At 42.5% G+C, this 15,870-nt stretch overlaps 1 protein-coding gene across 3 annotated transcripts in view; it reads right to left on the reverse strand.

Moving 5' to 3' along the window:
* Rnf121 (ring finger protein 121) overlaps positions 1 to 15,870 on the reverse strand; it is a 72,163-nt gene that overhangs the window by 24,357 nt on the left and 31,936 nt on the right. For all 3 annotated transcript variants that reach the window (XR_006148558.1, XM_042687353.1, XM_042687363.1), the window contains 2 exons: positions 6,104 to 6,258; positions 2,114 to 2,221 (listed from right to left, as the gene is read on the reverse strand). Coding sequence is in view for 2 of the 3 variants with exons in the window: in XM_042687353.1 (XP_042543287.1) it covers positions 2,114 to 2,221; positions 6,104 to 6,258 (263 nt within the window). In the remaining variant the exon portion in view is untranslated. The remainder of the gene's footprint in view (positions 1 to 2,113; positions 2,222 to 6,103; positions 6,259 to 15,870) is intronic.

A 15,870-nucleotide genomic window follows, 5' to 3' on the forward strand; every position in this document is an offset into this window, starting at 1 on the left:
TGCATGCCTGAGGCCCTGGGTTCAATTCCCCAGCACCACGTAAGCAAAAAGAAAAAAGCCGGAAGTGGCGCTGTGGCTCAAGCGGTAGAGCGCTAAGCCTTGAGCTGAAGAGCTGAGGGACAGCGCCCAGGCCCAGAGTTCAGGCCCCACGACCGGACCCAAAAAAAAAAGAGTCTCATGGGCTTTCCTGTCGAGACTGGCTTTGAACCACAATCCTCAGATCTTAGCCTCTTGAGTAGCTAAGATTAGAGGCATAAGCCACTGGCACCTAGTGTACAAATCTTTTTAGAAAGCTTACAAAATATTGGGCTGGGAAGGTGGCTCAGTGGTAGAGCGCTTGCCTTGCATGCATGAGGCCCTGGGTTCGATTCCTCAGCATCACATAAGCAGAAAGAAAAAAGCCAGAAGTGGCGCTGTGGCTCAAGTGGTAGAGTGCTAGCCTTGAGCTGAAGAGCTGAGGGACAGCGCCCAGGCCCAGAGTTCAGGCCCCACGACCGGACCCCCCCCCCCCAAAAAAAAAAAAAGAAAAAAAAGAAAGCTTACAAAATATGAAGGAACACCAGAATCTCATTCCTAGTTTTGCACCCTTACAAAGTAACATGGCCGTGTTATTTGTAATAGGATTAAATTGAAAGCAGTCTAAATGTCCAAGAATAAAGCAATACTTAAATGTTTGCATATTAACTTCCTAGAATTCTTTTCCCACTTGACAAAGGTAGAATGTGAGCTGTGTCACAGACAATATTGCATACATATAAAATGTGACGTATAATTGGTACTCTGCATGTGAACTGAGACATTCTTGAACTGGACATGTTCTCAGCGGATTGGGTTTCCTATGCCCAGCATGTATGGGCTTAGGGTCTCATAGCTCAGCTCTGAGATTACTGGGACTAGTTTCTGGTAGATAGGTAATGGTGTATTGTCTATCTTCTATCTTATAAATGGATCTGTTGTCAGGTGTGACCAACTATGGTCAAGGAGTTTGACTATCTTAGCCCAAAGGTTGGCAAATTTTTCTGTTAAGGGCCAGAGAGCAAATATTTTAGGTTTTATGTCCCACATGTTCTCTGTTACTATACTCTATTGCTACTGCTACTATTCAACTCTACTATTTCAGTGCAAAGACAGCTCTATACAATAAACATGACTGTGCAAGACCGTGTTCCAGCAAAACCTTATTTTAATATTGAGGCAAGGCTAAAATGGTAGAACTCTTGCCAAGCAAGTACAAACCCCTGAGCTCAAACTCTAGTACTGCCAAAACACATCAGCCAATTAAACAACAAACACACAAACAAAATGCCCTTTTTTAGATGGCCTAGTAACGCACACTATAATCCTGTAAATCAGGAGGCTGAGACAGGAAGATTTTTTTTCTTTTCCTTTTTTTATTATCTTTAAGTAGTTGTACAAAGAAATTCCCATTCTACAAAACAGTATATGAGTACAGAGTGTCTGACAACATTGTCACCCATGAGACAGGAAGATTTTGAGTTCCAGGAAAAAAGTCAAAAACAGAACCATGTCTATTTTTTTTATTGTTGAAAACCAACAATAAAAAAAAAAATCTCCTTAATTTTATAAAAACAAATGGTGGACTGATTTGCCCAGAGGTTACAGTTTGCCAGTGCCTAGTCTGGTTGAATCTAAGGCCTTTTAGGCAGATTAGTTAACATGGATGAAGAAAACTGCTGTTAGGGAAAATATGGGCAATTGGTTAGAACCATGATCATGCTTACTTCTGTTATAGTTTTCAGTGGAAAAATAAGCAGTAATTTGGACAATGCACAGAGGGACCTGCCACCTCCAATCGTCCTAATGCTCAAGCCTCCTGCCCTGGTGGTATGTCCTTTTTGTTAATATCCAGGACTTGGGGCAAGAAGAATGGTATACCTTTTGTGGACAGGGATGAGAGGGGGGAAAATGGGAGAAAGCAAGGGAAGGGGTAACATTGTCCCCCACTCCCCCAAAAAAATGTACTTATTACCTAACTTACGAAATGGTAACCCCTCTATGTAACACCTTAATAATAAGATTAGATATATAAAAGAAAGGTACACCTCATTAGCCATTCTTCCCCAAACACCAGCAAAAGCAAAAGGATACTCACTTGAATAACAAGTTAAGACCAAAGAGGGTAAACATGACAGCCATGTAGCCAACAATGCCAGTGGCATAGCTGATTTTATAGATCAACAGGAACCATTTATAAACCAACCTGGGGAAAAGAGATCAAAAGTTAGTATAGTTGACACAGAAAACTGGCCTTCGGAGCCACTGGACCACCAGAATCCCTTATTTTCATATTAATGGAAACATCTGATTCTAGACTCAGGATTTGTTGAGCACCTGCACTTTCTGTGGAAAGCTGTTCTCTTCCTCAATTTCAGAAACAATTCCATGTAACACCTCCAGTATTTTCCAGTATTGGACCAAGAAAAGAGATCCCTAGAAACAAGTTTCAAGTTCAAACAAATCAAGGGCACAATGACCTAGCACAGGTAATTATCTCAAATATAGGTTAGTTAGGGAAGGGAGTGAATTAGTGAGTGAAAGCTAATTATCCTTAGAAGACAACCAGTGAGGGCTGGGAAGGTGGCTCAGTGGTAGAGTGCTTGCCTTGCATGCATGAGGCCCTGGGTTCGATTCCTCAGCACCACATAAGAAAAAAGCCGGAGATGGCGCTGTGGCTCAAGTGGTAGAGCGCTAGCCTTGAGCTGAAGAGCTGAGGGAGAGCACCCAGGCCCAGAGTTCAGGCCCCATGACCGGACCAAAAAAAAAAAGACAACCAGTGAAGGCTACTTGTTCGTGTCAGAAAAGACAATTCAAGGAAGACACATTGTAAGTAGAATTAGCTATAGCTTGTGTAACCAGGCCTGTTAATCTAAATATACTTTGTTCCTGAGAGAATGATGTGTTGGATTTTGTTTCAGAAATGACTTTTTTCTCTGGAGAAAAAAATAAGTTCCTCTGAATTAGATGTATGTATGCTGTGTGGTAGTAGGATGGCATGAGGTGGTTCACCTTCTGAGGTGTAAGTTCTATGCCCCAGGATCTAATGAAGAGCAGCATGAAATCTGGGCAGTTGACTCCAACTACATGCAGGAGGGAAAGATGGTTCTCTGAATGAACCAGAAACTTTTAAATATCTCAAGGGTTGGTCCTTGATACTAGAAGCCACTATTCTATCTGTGGTGAGAACTAAGCACTTTAGTAATTTGCTTGAACAGCCAGCACAAGCTGGCCTTCTTCCTGAGAGCTGGCTGGGTTACTGTTGGCCCTACGAGATCCTAGAGAAGAAGCTCAAGGTCCTGCCTTGCCTATGACTCCCTACTGTGGCTAAGCCAGTAGCCATGGCTAAGGAAAGGTCCCAAGCACCTTGCAGTGTTGTACAAAAACCACAGTTTACACTGGGAGGAGACAGTAAAAAAGACATGAAATCTCAGGTCATGTAATTCTTACTTTGAAGTAAGTAATATTTTAGCTGCTGGATAAGTAAGACAAACAGTTTCTCTGAGACATTTACTTTCTTTGGAAGTAAAAAATGGGGAAAACAAATAAACAACACTATTTTTCTCACTATATTGCACAGAGTCCAAACCCATTTCCTAGTAAATGTTCATTAAATGCTGAATGAGGAAAATGAAGATATTTATGATAGTGCTTTGAAACTGTAAGCACCAACTGTTACTATTATATAATTAAAAAAAACAAAACTATCCATGTTACTTAAAAGAAAAATCATCTTAGCAGTCAGGCGCTGGTAGCTCATGCCTATTATCCTAGCGATTCAGGAGTTGAGCTCAGAGGATTGCTGTTCAAAGCCAGCTGGGGGGGCTGGGAAGGTGGCTCAGTGGTAGAGCGCTTGCCTTGCATGCCTGAGGCCCTGGGTTCGATTCCTCAGCACCACATAAGCAAAAAGAAAAAAGCCAGAAGTGGCGCTGTGGCTCAAGTGGTAGAGCACTAGCCTTGAGCTGAAGAGCTGAGGGACAGCGCCCAGGCCCAGAGTTCAGGCCCCACGACCGGACCAAAACAACAACAACAACAACAAAGCCAGCCGGGGCAGGTTAAGTCCATGAGACTCTAATCTCCAATTAACCACTAGAAAACCAGAAGTGGTGTTGTCATTCAAGTGGTAGAGCACTAGCCTTCAGCTGAAGAGCTCAGGGATAGCACCCAGGCCCAGAGTTCAAGCCCCATGATTGACCAAAAAAAAAAAAAATCATTTTAGCTAGAAGTTATACGTTGGGTAGAAGTTGTCACTTGACAACTTTTTTTTTGTAGGCAAAATCCAAAGTTTTGATGTGTAGTATAAGCTGGCCTTGAGCTCGCTACATAGCCCCAAATTGTCTTCAAATTCACAATCCTTCAAATGCTGGGATTGCAGCATTTGATAACTCAACCTGTTTTATTGTTTTGTTTTTTTCTTTCTTTTTCTTTTTCTGTTGGTCGTGGGGCTTGAACTCTGGGCTTGGGCGCTGTCCTTGCGCTCTTCAGCTCAAGGTGAGCACTCTACAGCCTGAGCCACAGCATCACTTCCAGTTTTCTAGTGGTTTATTAGAGATAAGAGTCTCACGGACTTTCCTGCCCTGGCTGCTTTGAACCTCAGATCTCAGCCTCCTGAGTAGCTAGGATTACAGGTGAGCTACCGGCGCCCAGCTTTATTGAAGTTTTTCTTTATAATATCATCCCTTTCTTAGGGATGAAGAATTCATGGATCAGAAAGCTGACAGCACAGTGCTAACAAGAAACGGGGCTAGGCATTCCAAACTATTTCTGCCAGGCCCTGAAGGGCCCTGTACCCTGTATATGAACCCAAAAGAGGAACCAGAGACATTTACAGTCTCTCTTTGTTCATTCCGTACAATAAAGTCCAGAAGGCCAGAGACAGACTTGCAATGGCGGAACATAAGAACACGGGAAGAGGCTTGGAATGTGGCTTAGTGGTAGAGTGCTTGCCTGGCATGCATGAAGCCCTGGGTTCCATTCCTCAGTACCACATAAACAGAAAAAGACAGAAGTGGCTGTGGCTTAAGTGGTAGAGTGCTAGTCTTGAGAAAAAGCTCAGGCACAGTATCTAGGCCCTGAATTCAAGCCTCAGGACTGGCCAAGGTGAGAGAGAAAGAAAGAGAGAGGGGGGAGGGGAGAGAACGCACGGGGAAGAAGAGAAACTTGTGACTTTGGATTAGGTAGTTCAACTTTGGGGCTAGTTTCCCCACTGGGTGCTCCTGAACCTACTACACCTCCTGGCACTTACCAACTGCATTGCAACAGGTGCTTTCTTGTCCATCTCCTCCATTAAACCGAGCACTCCTTGAGGGCAGGGACCATGTTATCCAGCTCTGTATCCCCAGCGCTCAGCACAGGGCCTGGCACACAGCAGGTGCTTGTTGAATGAATGAATGAATGAGAAAAATCTCTTTTCTGTCAATTATAGATATTAAATGATCTCACAAGCTGGTTGGGAGGATTAAATGAAAAATGCATTTGGATAAAATACAAAAAATTATATAAGCAGCAGCTATGTTGTAACCCAAGAAGGAAGTACTACTTACTAGAAAATTAGGTATTTGCTGAGATTCATTCATTCAACAAAAATTCAGACAGTAGGCTACTATGCGCCAGACCCTGTGGCAAGGCCCAGATACACACAACTAATGGATGTGGCTCCTGATCTCAGAGTTAAGAGTTTAGTGGGGAGACAGATACTCAAAATCTTTTGTTATAAATTGTGTTACGTTCTATGACAGAAACTACAGGGCCTTATGAGAGAATATAATGGAAAATGTAATTGAGAGATCAGAGAAGTGTTTGCAGAAAAAAAAAGACACATTTAAGATGAGATCACAAAGATCACCACAACTTTTTTTGTTTGCGTTTGCTTTTAATATAAGTAGACTTTGATATAAACCATAAAACGAGCTATTAGGAACTTTTAACAGGGTTATGGGTCTCCCAATCAGCTTGTTTTAGAAAGGCCCCGCCCCAAATAATCTCGGCAGACAAACGGCAATATTTTTCCATATAAAACCACCTTGTCTCTGCATTCCAACACATTAACTTCAAAACCCAGCCTCTTCTCCAATAGCTGAAGTCTCACCTTGGAGTTGTCTGTACTAGAGGTTTTCGTGTGGCTCGGAAGGTGACAAAGGCTGTGACGGCAGAGAAGAAGATCCAGATCACTAGAAACCTCCACCAGTGTAGCTTTACTGTGAAATAGAGGGGAACAACCCACATCTGAAAGAGGGTCACCATCTGAAACACAAACACAAGCACTTCAGCTTGAGACACAAGTCCACAGTGCTTCTCCTCTTCTATCTTACCTGGAGCCTCTCCTACATCTCTAATTTTCACTAAACACAGTTCTACTAGTAATCAGCTAGAAACCTGGAACTATGTCTGACTCTTCTCTTCCGTCTCTCTTTCAATTCTCTTGGTGAGCTCTTGCAAACTCTTGCTTGAGAGCTTCTTTGTTCACTCCCTGCAACCAAGGAGGTCAGACTGGGACTAAAATACCTTTCCTGCCTCCCTTTCTGACAAAGGAAGCCTTCACTCTCCTTTCCAATCAGAATTAGTCATGACTTCCTAATCATGCCCTAAAAGCATTTTCTTTTCTACCATCATTTCAGGGCTTACCTAGAATGTGAGGCTGATTTTGAATTCATTCACAGGTGGAAACTGGCACACAGTGGGCCCTTGATAAATTTGTGTAAATAAGAGAAAAGTTAAACTAGACCAGAAAGACTCCCTAAAAGGGAAACACACTTGTTTTAAAGAATTCTCTTGTAGAGCCAAGTGCTGGTGGCAGCTCACACCTGGAATCATAGCTACTCATGAGACTGAGATCCAAGGATCATGGTTAGAAGCCACCCAGTGCAGAAAAGTCCCTGTGAGACTCTTATCTCCAACTAACCACTCAAAGCTGGAAGTGGAGCTGTAGCTCAAAGCGGTAGAATGTAGCCTTGAGTAGAAAAGCTCTGGGACAGTACCCACACCCTGAGTTCAAGACCCCACCCCCACGGGGGGGGGGGGGAGGGAGAGAGAGGGAGAGAGAGAGAGAGAGAGAGAGAGAGAGAGAGAGAGAGAGAGAGAGAAATTCTAAGCTAGGTGCTGGTAGCTCACGCCTATAATCTCAGCTACTCAGGAGGCTGAGGTCTGAGGAACATAGTTCAAAGCCAGCCTAGGCAGAGAAGTCCCTAGGACTCTTATCTCTAATTAACCACCAGGAAACAAGAAGTGGAGCTATGCTCATAGTGGTAGAGTGCTAGCTTTATGAGAAAGCTCAGGGACAGTGCCCAGGCCCTGAGTTCAAGCCCCATGACCAAAAAACCAAACCAAACCTGTATTTTCCCTCCTTCAGAGTTTTACCTTATACTTGTTAGATGAAGCATTACAAATGCACAAATTCATTCTACTTCTATTACAAAAGCTTGGCCCTTGTTTTCTCAAGTCCCATAGTAAAAAAAAAAAATCTGAAAACATTTGCCCTTGGGCATTTCTGGACCAATGTTGGGAAGTATTGTCCAATCAAAACATAATACAAATCACAGATAAGATTTTAGAGTTTCTATAATTTAATAATATATTTCATTTAAACCAATATATCTAATATGTAATTTCAACATGTACAAAATATTGGGGTTATTATTATTATTTGGTGCTAGGCTTGAACCCAGGGCTATGTGCATACTAAGCATGGTACACTACCACTGAGATATAGCCACTGAGAAATACAAAAATTTCTAATAAAATATTTTGGTTTCTGGAGACTATGAGATCTGACATATATTTCACATTCATAGCACATCCCAAATATCTAGGAGCCATATGTGACTAGTGGCTACCACAGTGGGCAAGGCACCACAGGGCTTCGTACAAGTGTTGTAGCTGTCTGAAGCTATCACTCCCTTATAGACTGCTCTGGGGCAAGAAAATCCCTTATTTTTTGGTGTTATTTTATAGAGTAATAAAAGGAGAAGCCAGGCAGGGTGACGTCTGTAATCTTAGCAACTGGGAGGCTAAGGCAGAAGGATCATGAATTTAAGACTTTATGAATGAAAAAAGTATGAGAAGAGAAGAAAATGCAAGCAAGTGCAAGCAAAGAAAGAGAAGAGAATGGTAAGCAGAGCCACTTTGCTTTTGAGATTCCAAGGAACCATATACTTCAGTATCAATTCTACTGCACTCTACATACTGTTCTGCCTTATATCAAATGTGTAGACACATCAGGATATACCATATGTAGTAACAAATAGCCGCCAATCTAGGAGACATTGGGAGGAGAACAGGCAAAGACTTTACCAATAAGGGTAGGAAAGAACAACCAGAATCACAACACTCAACAACAGTTGGGAAGAATAATCAAAATCACAAGACTAAGTGGGGGCAGAAGGGTTTTTATTATTTGCATCATTTGCCTTAACAGATTCATGGGGCTATTCACAAAATAGTAAGCCAAGAGACTAGCGGAAATTAAGTAAGTCTGGCTATATTTGTTCTCCATGAAAAAGAACAATAATTCCTGGACTGCTTCCAGCTTTTCAAAAAAAAAAAAAAAACATAAACTAGGCTATTACATAAAACAACTAGCCTGCTCTAACAGCGCCTTTCCAATACCCACCAATCATTAATAGCATATTCTGATGGAGAATTTGTGGTCAAGATTTTAAAAAAATCAAAAATCTTTTTTGGGTCCGGCACCGGTGGCTCATGCCTATAATCCTAGCTACTCAGGAGGCTGAGATCTGAGGATCACAGTTAAAAAACCAGAAATGGCTCAAGTGGTAGAATGCTTGCCTTGCTGAACAGCAGTGCCCAGGCCCAGAGTTCAAGTCCTACAACCATTAAAAACAAGCAAAAAACGTTTTTGGGTGGTACTGGGATTTTAACTCCAAGATCTGCGTTTGTTAGACCAGTGGTCTGCCAATTGAACCATGACCCTAATCCCAAGAAATTTGTTTCCACATGAGCTGTGTAGCTCTGTACATGTTGAGAGAGTTCAGAGATGCAAAGAATTGGATTCTGTTCTGACTTGCTCTGATTTGTTCAAGAACAAGCAGGAGTAAAATGATGAACTATTTTGCCTTGATTTACAATCATCAGACGTAAAACTAGGATGATAAAAACTAATCAAATGAGAGTGGAGGAGCTAGAAAAAGGCAGAGAGGGATAGGTCAGTGGGAGAGAGAAAAGGAAAGAAGAGAAATTTAGAGACAGGACTATACTCTAAGCCAGTAGGCCCAGTGGAAGCCCAACATACCTGGGCTCTAAGTTCTAATTCTATTCTGCTTCAAGTTCACTGTCTAATTGTCTCCTTGAAGAAAGGTTTGGTTTGACTTCTCTGGCCCTTCTTTTTCTAAAAAAATTTATTGTTATTATTGAGGTGATGCACAGAGGGATTACAATTACATGAGTCAGGTAATGAGTATATTTCCTATCATACAGTGTCTTCTGTTCCCTCTTCCTCTCCCAGAGGCCTCTCTTCTCACATGCTAAGGTGTGTTAAGTACCTCTCAGGATTTTTACAAGATTGGAGACATAATAGTTATTGGCATTTTGTTTAGTAAATGTGTTTAATTTTTTTTAAGGTGGAGGATTGGATTCATGGTCTTATGCTTGCTAGGCAAATGCTATACCATTTGAGCTATATCTATGCCCTTACCTGATAGTTTTATTTTCTTTCTTTTTTCTTTTTCTGTTTTTGCCAGTCCTGGGTCTTGAACTCAGGGCTAGAGAATTGTCTCTGAGCTTCTTTTTTTGCTCAAAGCTAGCACTCTACCACTTGAGCCATAGCACCACTTCTGGCTTTTTTCTGTTTATGTGGAACTGAAGAATCAAACCTAGGGCTCATGAATGCTAGGCAAGCACTCTACTACTAAGCCACATTCCTAGCCCCTAGTTTTATTTTCTTTAGTGAGTTTTTCTTCCCCCTAATACTGGTGTTCAAACTTAAAAGCCTCATGCTTTCTAGGTATGCTCTCTAGCAGTGAACCATGCCTCCAATCCAGTAAATAAGTTTAAACTTCTTTTTTTTTTTTTTTCTTTTGTTGGTTGTGGAGCTTGAACCGGGGGCCTGGGCACTGTCCCTGAGTGCTTTTTGCTGAAGGTTAATACTCTACCACTCTGAGCCTCAACACCACTTCTAGTTTTCTAGAGGTTAATTAGAGCTGGAAGTCTCACAAACTTTCCTACTCGGGCAGGCTGGAACCTTGATCCTCAGATCTCAGCCTCCTGAGTAGCTGAGATTATAGGCATGAGCCACGAGTTTAAACTTCTTTAAGAAAGGCATTTTTAATGGCTAGTGTGGCAATGGCAAGAACTCTGATGCCACCTTGTGGCAAATGCTTATGAAGACATATTTGATTCAATTTTTGTTGTTCAACTTTACTTATGTGCAGTACTGTGAAAAGCACAAAACAATGGGAAGCCTTGGTCCCGGGAAGATACTCAGAATAAAGGCAGCAGCTCTCTACAGTTCTTTGCTGTCAAAGCATCATTGGAACCTTGGAATCAGGTCTTGGGACCACACTGTACAAAGAACACTGGCACAAAAAATGTCAGGATTATAAAATGCTTGAAAACATATCACATAAAGCACAGAAGGAACTGGGATAAAAGGTCTGGAGAATACTCCAGGAAAGTCTGGTTATTGCCTGCAGTTATTTGTAAAGTTGTCACAAAACCAATAGCTGATATATTCACTATGACCTGGCAAATACTTTATAGGCAGAAATGGAGCAGGTAATTTCCTCCTACTGAACTAACAAATTGTTATCCTTCCCACAAGAAAGAAGCCAGACAGCATTGCTAATATATGTACTACTAACCTAAAGAGTTTGTCTTTGTGTCTCTTCTGCTTCTGGGTCCAACTCTTTCAGAGAATCATGAAATAAAGTTTGCCCTGTGTCTCAGGACTGCTCTTCTAATACCTAGAACTATAGTTTCCTTCCCAAGCTATCTCTTCTCCAGGCAAGAGTCAAAGAGGCATTTAACAAACACCAAGCACTTCTGGGACACTGTACTAAGGACTGGCAAAACAAAGAAATGAGAAATGAAACATCCTCAAGCTTACTGAGGAAAAAGAAGTTCTATAAGCCCTAGCAAGCAAGAAAGTTCAGAGGAGAGACACTTTACTCCAAGTGGAGGAACAAGAAAACCTTCCTGAAGGAGGCATCCTTTCATCTCTGCCTTGATGGCTTAGTAGGTCCAGGTGCAAAAAGAGACCATGATGAGTGATGAGTGTGCTAGAGAAAGTACCTGTCTGTAGGTAGAGGTAAGAAGTGAGTCTAAAGAAATAGGTAAGACTCATGGGCTGGGAAGGTGGTTCAGTGGTAGAGCACTTGCCTTGCATGCCTGAGGCCCTGAGTTCGATTCCTCAGCACCACATAAGCAAAAAAGAAAAAAGCCGGAAGTGGTGCTGTGGCTCAAGTGGTAGAGCGCTAGCCTTGAGCTGAAGAGCTGAGGGACAGCGCCCAGGCCCAGAGTTCAGGCCACACGACTGGACCCAAAAAAAAAAAGGTAAGACTCAGAGAAGGCTGGCATATATATATACATATATATACACACACACATACATACAATGCATATATACATATATATATGATCAAAGTAGATTACCATCCTTTACCATTTATCAGCATTCTCTAGCCACATCCTACTAATCCTTTTAATGTCTCCAAGATTTCCAGGTAGGAAATTTTACTAATCATCCATTCCAGGAGGGAACAGAAGTTCAGGAGGTGGGGCTTTGAAAAGAAACTATATTTGGGAGCAAAGATGATGAAAGCTTCTCCTTGGAGATCTTTAAAAATAGGACAAATACTTTTCCAGGCATAAACTTATCCCTTCCCTTAACATCCCTGGGGGAGCCTGAGAGAAAGTAACAACAGACTATGAATAGATGATGAAAACAGAGCTACAGGATTGAGTGTAGCTTAGTGTTACAGTATTTGTTTCACATGTGCAAGGCCCTGGTTCCACCTCCAGTACCAAGAAGAGGGAGGGAGGAAGGGAGGAAAGGAAGAAGAGTAGAGCAGAGTGGAGTGGAGGGAGCAGAGGAGAAGAGAAGAGAGGAGAGGAGAGGAGAGGGGAGGAGAGGGGAGGGGAGGGAAGGGTAAGGAAAGGAAGGCTGAGCTACAGAAGTTAAAAAGCAAGTTGGTCTGAGATAGATTCTAACACTTTTTTTTTTTTTTTTTGCCAGTCATGGGGCCTGAGCTCTGGGCCTGGGCGCTGTCCCTCAGCTCTTCAGCTCAAGGCTAGCACTCTACCATTTGAGCCACAGTGCCACTTCTGGCTTTTTTCTGCTTATGTGGTGCTGAGGAATCGAACCCAGGGCCTTATCCATGCAAGGCAAGTGCTCTACCACTGAGCCACCTTCCCAGCCCTGAGATAGATTCTATACAGATCTTTTGTTTCCCCAGATGCCTCCTTACTATCCTTCTCTGAGTATGGAAACCCTGGAAAGGCTGGAGGAATAAGACTATGAGAATAAAGACAGTTTATTTGTTTTGTTTTGTTTTTTTCTGTCAGTCTTGGGACTTGAATTCTGGGCCTGGGTGCTGTCCCTCAGCTCTTCAGCTCAAGGCTAGTGCTCTACCACTTGAGCCACAGCACCACTTCCGGCCTTTCCTGCTTATGTGGTGCTGAGGAATTGAACCCAGGGCCTCATGCATGCAAGGCAAGCACTCTACCACTGAGCCACCTTCCCAGCCCCAAGACAGTTTATTAAGTACTCGAGATCTAAAGAAACAGGCAAAAGTCATTATTTTTGTTGTTGTTGTTGTTCATGGAGCTTGAACTCTGGGCTTGGGTGCTGTCCCTGAGCTCTTCAGTTCAAGGCGAGCGCTCTACCTCTTGAGCCACAGCAGCATTTCCAGTTTTCTAGTGGTTTATTGGCGATAAGAGTCTCATGGACTTTCCTACCCAGGCTGCTTTGAATTGTGATACTAAGATCTCAGCCTCCTGAGTAGCTAGGATTACAGGCGTGAGCCACCGATGTCTGGCTGGCAAAAGTCATTAAAGAAGGAAACTCAGGAGAGTTAAAAACAGAAATGAATGCAGAAACACAGTAATTTCCTAGAGCTTGTAGAAAAAACCTAGGGATGAATACAAACTAAGCAGCACATTTGGGTTTGGGGTCCAATTCTCCAATATAATGATGATATGTTCCTAGCAAATCATGGTAGATTTTGCTCTGAGTTTTAATAATCTGAAAAATGGAAATAATTTCCTACTCTATCTTACAGAGTTTTCTTATAAACAAAAGTTTCTGTGGATTTAGTAGTTTTTATAATGCTGGACCCAAGGTCTTGTACATATTCAACAAGCATACTACTACTGAGCTACATTCTACCCAAGAAAAGCATTTTTTGTTTTTTGTTTTGTTTTTTTTTGTCAGTTGTGGGCCTAAACTCTGGGCCTATGCGCTGTCCCTCAGCTCTTCAGCTCAAGGCTAACGCTCACCACTTGAGCCACAGCTCCACTTCTGGCTTTTTCTGCTTATGTGGTGCTGAGGAATCGAACCCAGGGCCTCATGCATGCAAGGCAAGCACTCTACACTGAGCCACCTTCCCAGCCCCAAGAAAAGCATTTTTTAACAATTAACAAGTTTAAACTATGGGCAATTTAAGGTATTACTGCTGCTGGAGCTGAAAAGTATATGAAATTTAGATACAGAAAACAGTCTTTTTTTTTTTTGGGGGTCCGGTCGTGGGGCCTGAACTCAGGGCCTGGGCGCTGTCCCTCAGCTCTTCAGTTCAAGGCTAGCACTCTACCACTTCAGCCACAGCGCCACTTCCGCCTTTTTTCTTATGTGGTGCTGAGGAATCGAACCCAGGACCTCGAGCATGCAAGGCAAGTGCTCTACTACTGAGCCACCTTCCCAGCCCCAGAAAACAGTCTTACAGTAAGATGTTGCTTAAAGCTTACTGTTACTTAAACCAAGGACTGGCAAACTATTTACTCTAAATAGCAGTTAATTTGGACTTTTTTTTTTTTGTCGGCCATTGGGCTTGAACTCTGGGCCTGGGCACTGTGTCCCTGAGCTCTTCAGTTCAAGGCTGGTGCCCCACCATGTGAGTCACAGTGTCACTTCCAGTTTTCTGACTGGTTTATTGGAGATAATAGTCTCACGGACTTTCCTGCCTGGGCTGGCTTTGAACCGTGCTCCTCAGATCTCAGCCTCCTGAGTAGCTAGGATTACAGGCGTGAGCCACCAGTGTTCAGCCTGGACTAACTTGGTCTACTAACTTAACGTGAAGGCTAGATTTGAGCTCCTAAATTACAGACAGCAGGCTCACCTGCTCACATTGAGTCTTAATGTCATTTTTCTCTGTAGGTCCCAAAGTCTAGGGTGGGATTCTCGCTGGGCTGTTCCTGTTCCCCCAGGGGGTATATGGCAATGTCTTGGTTGTCACACTGGAGGAAGGGTACTACTATTATCTAGTAGGTAGAAGCCAAGGATGCTGTTAAACAATCCAGAGCCTTCCATCCCACACCCCAACAAATAATCTGGCTGGAAATGCCAAGATATTCCTTGGTGAAAAACCCCAACCAAGGAGAACAGAACTAGTGCTTTTCCACTTGAGGGTCACATGTACCACTGAGAGGTTGGGCAGACAACTTGCACTAATGAAGAACAAAAAACATTACTGAGTTTGAGTGAAACATGAGCCCTATCAATGAATTCCATCATCTTTTAGCATGACATAAGCAATTTTTTGAAAGTTCTTAGGGTTACTCTAAAATGTTCAAGTTTTTGCTACTCAAGAACAATCTCAGTGCCTTTCCTTTACACAATATTCTTGAGGGAATTGTTCTGATTCCCTTTTATCACCAACATTTTTAACATATATATTTTGTTTGCGCCTGTTCATACAAACTCTTTTTGTGCATGAATTTTTAATTTCTTAATCAGCATTATGCTAAGTAGCTTTCTGTTTTCACCTTTCTGCTCAGTAGAATGCTTTTAGGGCCAATCCAGGTTACTGAAGGTACACCCGATGTGCTGCTTTCAAGTGTAGCAGACGTTCACTGTACACATCCACCACATTTTACCTGCATATTCTCTCAGACGTAGAGCTCCAGACTGCCTCCTCCTCTTTGAGTCACAACACGTAAATCAAATCCCTCTCACATCACCCCCATGTATCACAGGACACGTGTCAGTCTGTCTGATTAATGCTATGCTGCAATCCACAATGCCTGTACTTGTTTTTAGACTGATGGAAGAGTGCAAAGGCTTCTCCTCCTCACATTTTTGCCAACATATGGCATTATTCAGTTTTCCAATCTTCAACAGTCTAACAGATGTAGAGTGATATATGTGATATATCACGGCTTTAATACAAACTCTCTAATCACTAATGACTCTGAGCATCTCTTCTTCTTCTTCTTTTTTTTTTTTTTTGGTTGGTCGGTTGTAGGGCCTGAACTCTGGGTCTTGGCGCTGTCCCTCAGCTCTTCAGCTCAAGGCTAGCACTCTACAACTTGAGCCACAGCACCACTTCCAGCTTTTTCTGCTTATGTGGTGCTGAGGAATTGAACCCAGGGACTCATGCATGCTAGGCAAGCACTCTACCACTGAGCCACCTTCCCAGCCCTGAGCATCTCTTCTTATGTTCAGTGCATTTTAGGGTTTCCTTTCCTGTAAAATGTTTGTCCATCTTATCTGCCCACTTTTCTCTTTAGTTAACTTTTAGGAACTTTTTGTATTCTGTTGTTAACCTTTGCGCTGCTGGGGCTCAAACTAAGTCCCTCATGCATGGTGCATACCATGCACTCTGCCACTAAGCTACATTCCCAGCTCTATGTAGTTCCTTTGTAGAATTTAGATATTAACTTATTGCCAGGTAATCATTACCAATCTCT

The sequence above is a fragment of the Dipodomys spectabilis genome, unplaced genomic scaffold (genome assembly GCF_019054845.1).
Source record: "Dipodomys spectabilis isolate Male_0828 unplaced genomic scaffold, ASM1905484v1 ptg000003l, whole genome shotgun sequence".
NCBI lineage: Eukaryota > Metazoa > Chordata > Mammalia > Rodentia > Heteromyidae > Dipodomys > Dipodomys spectabilis.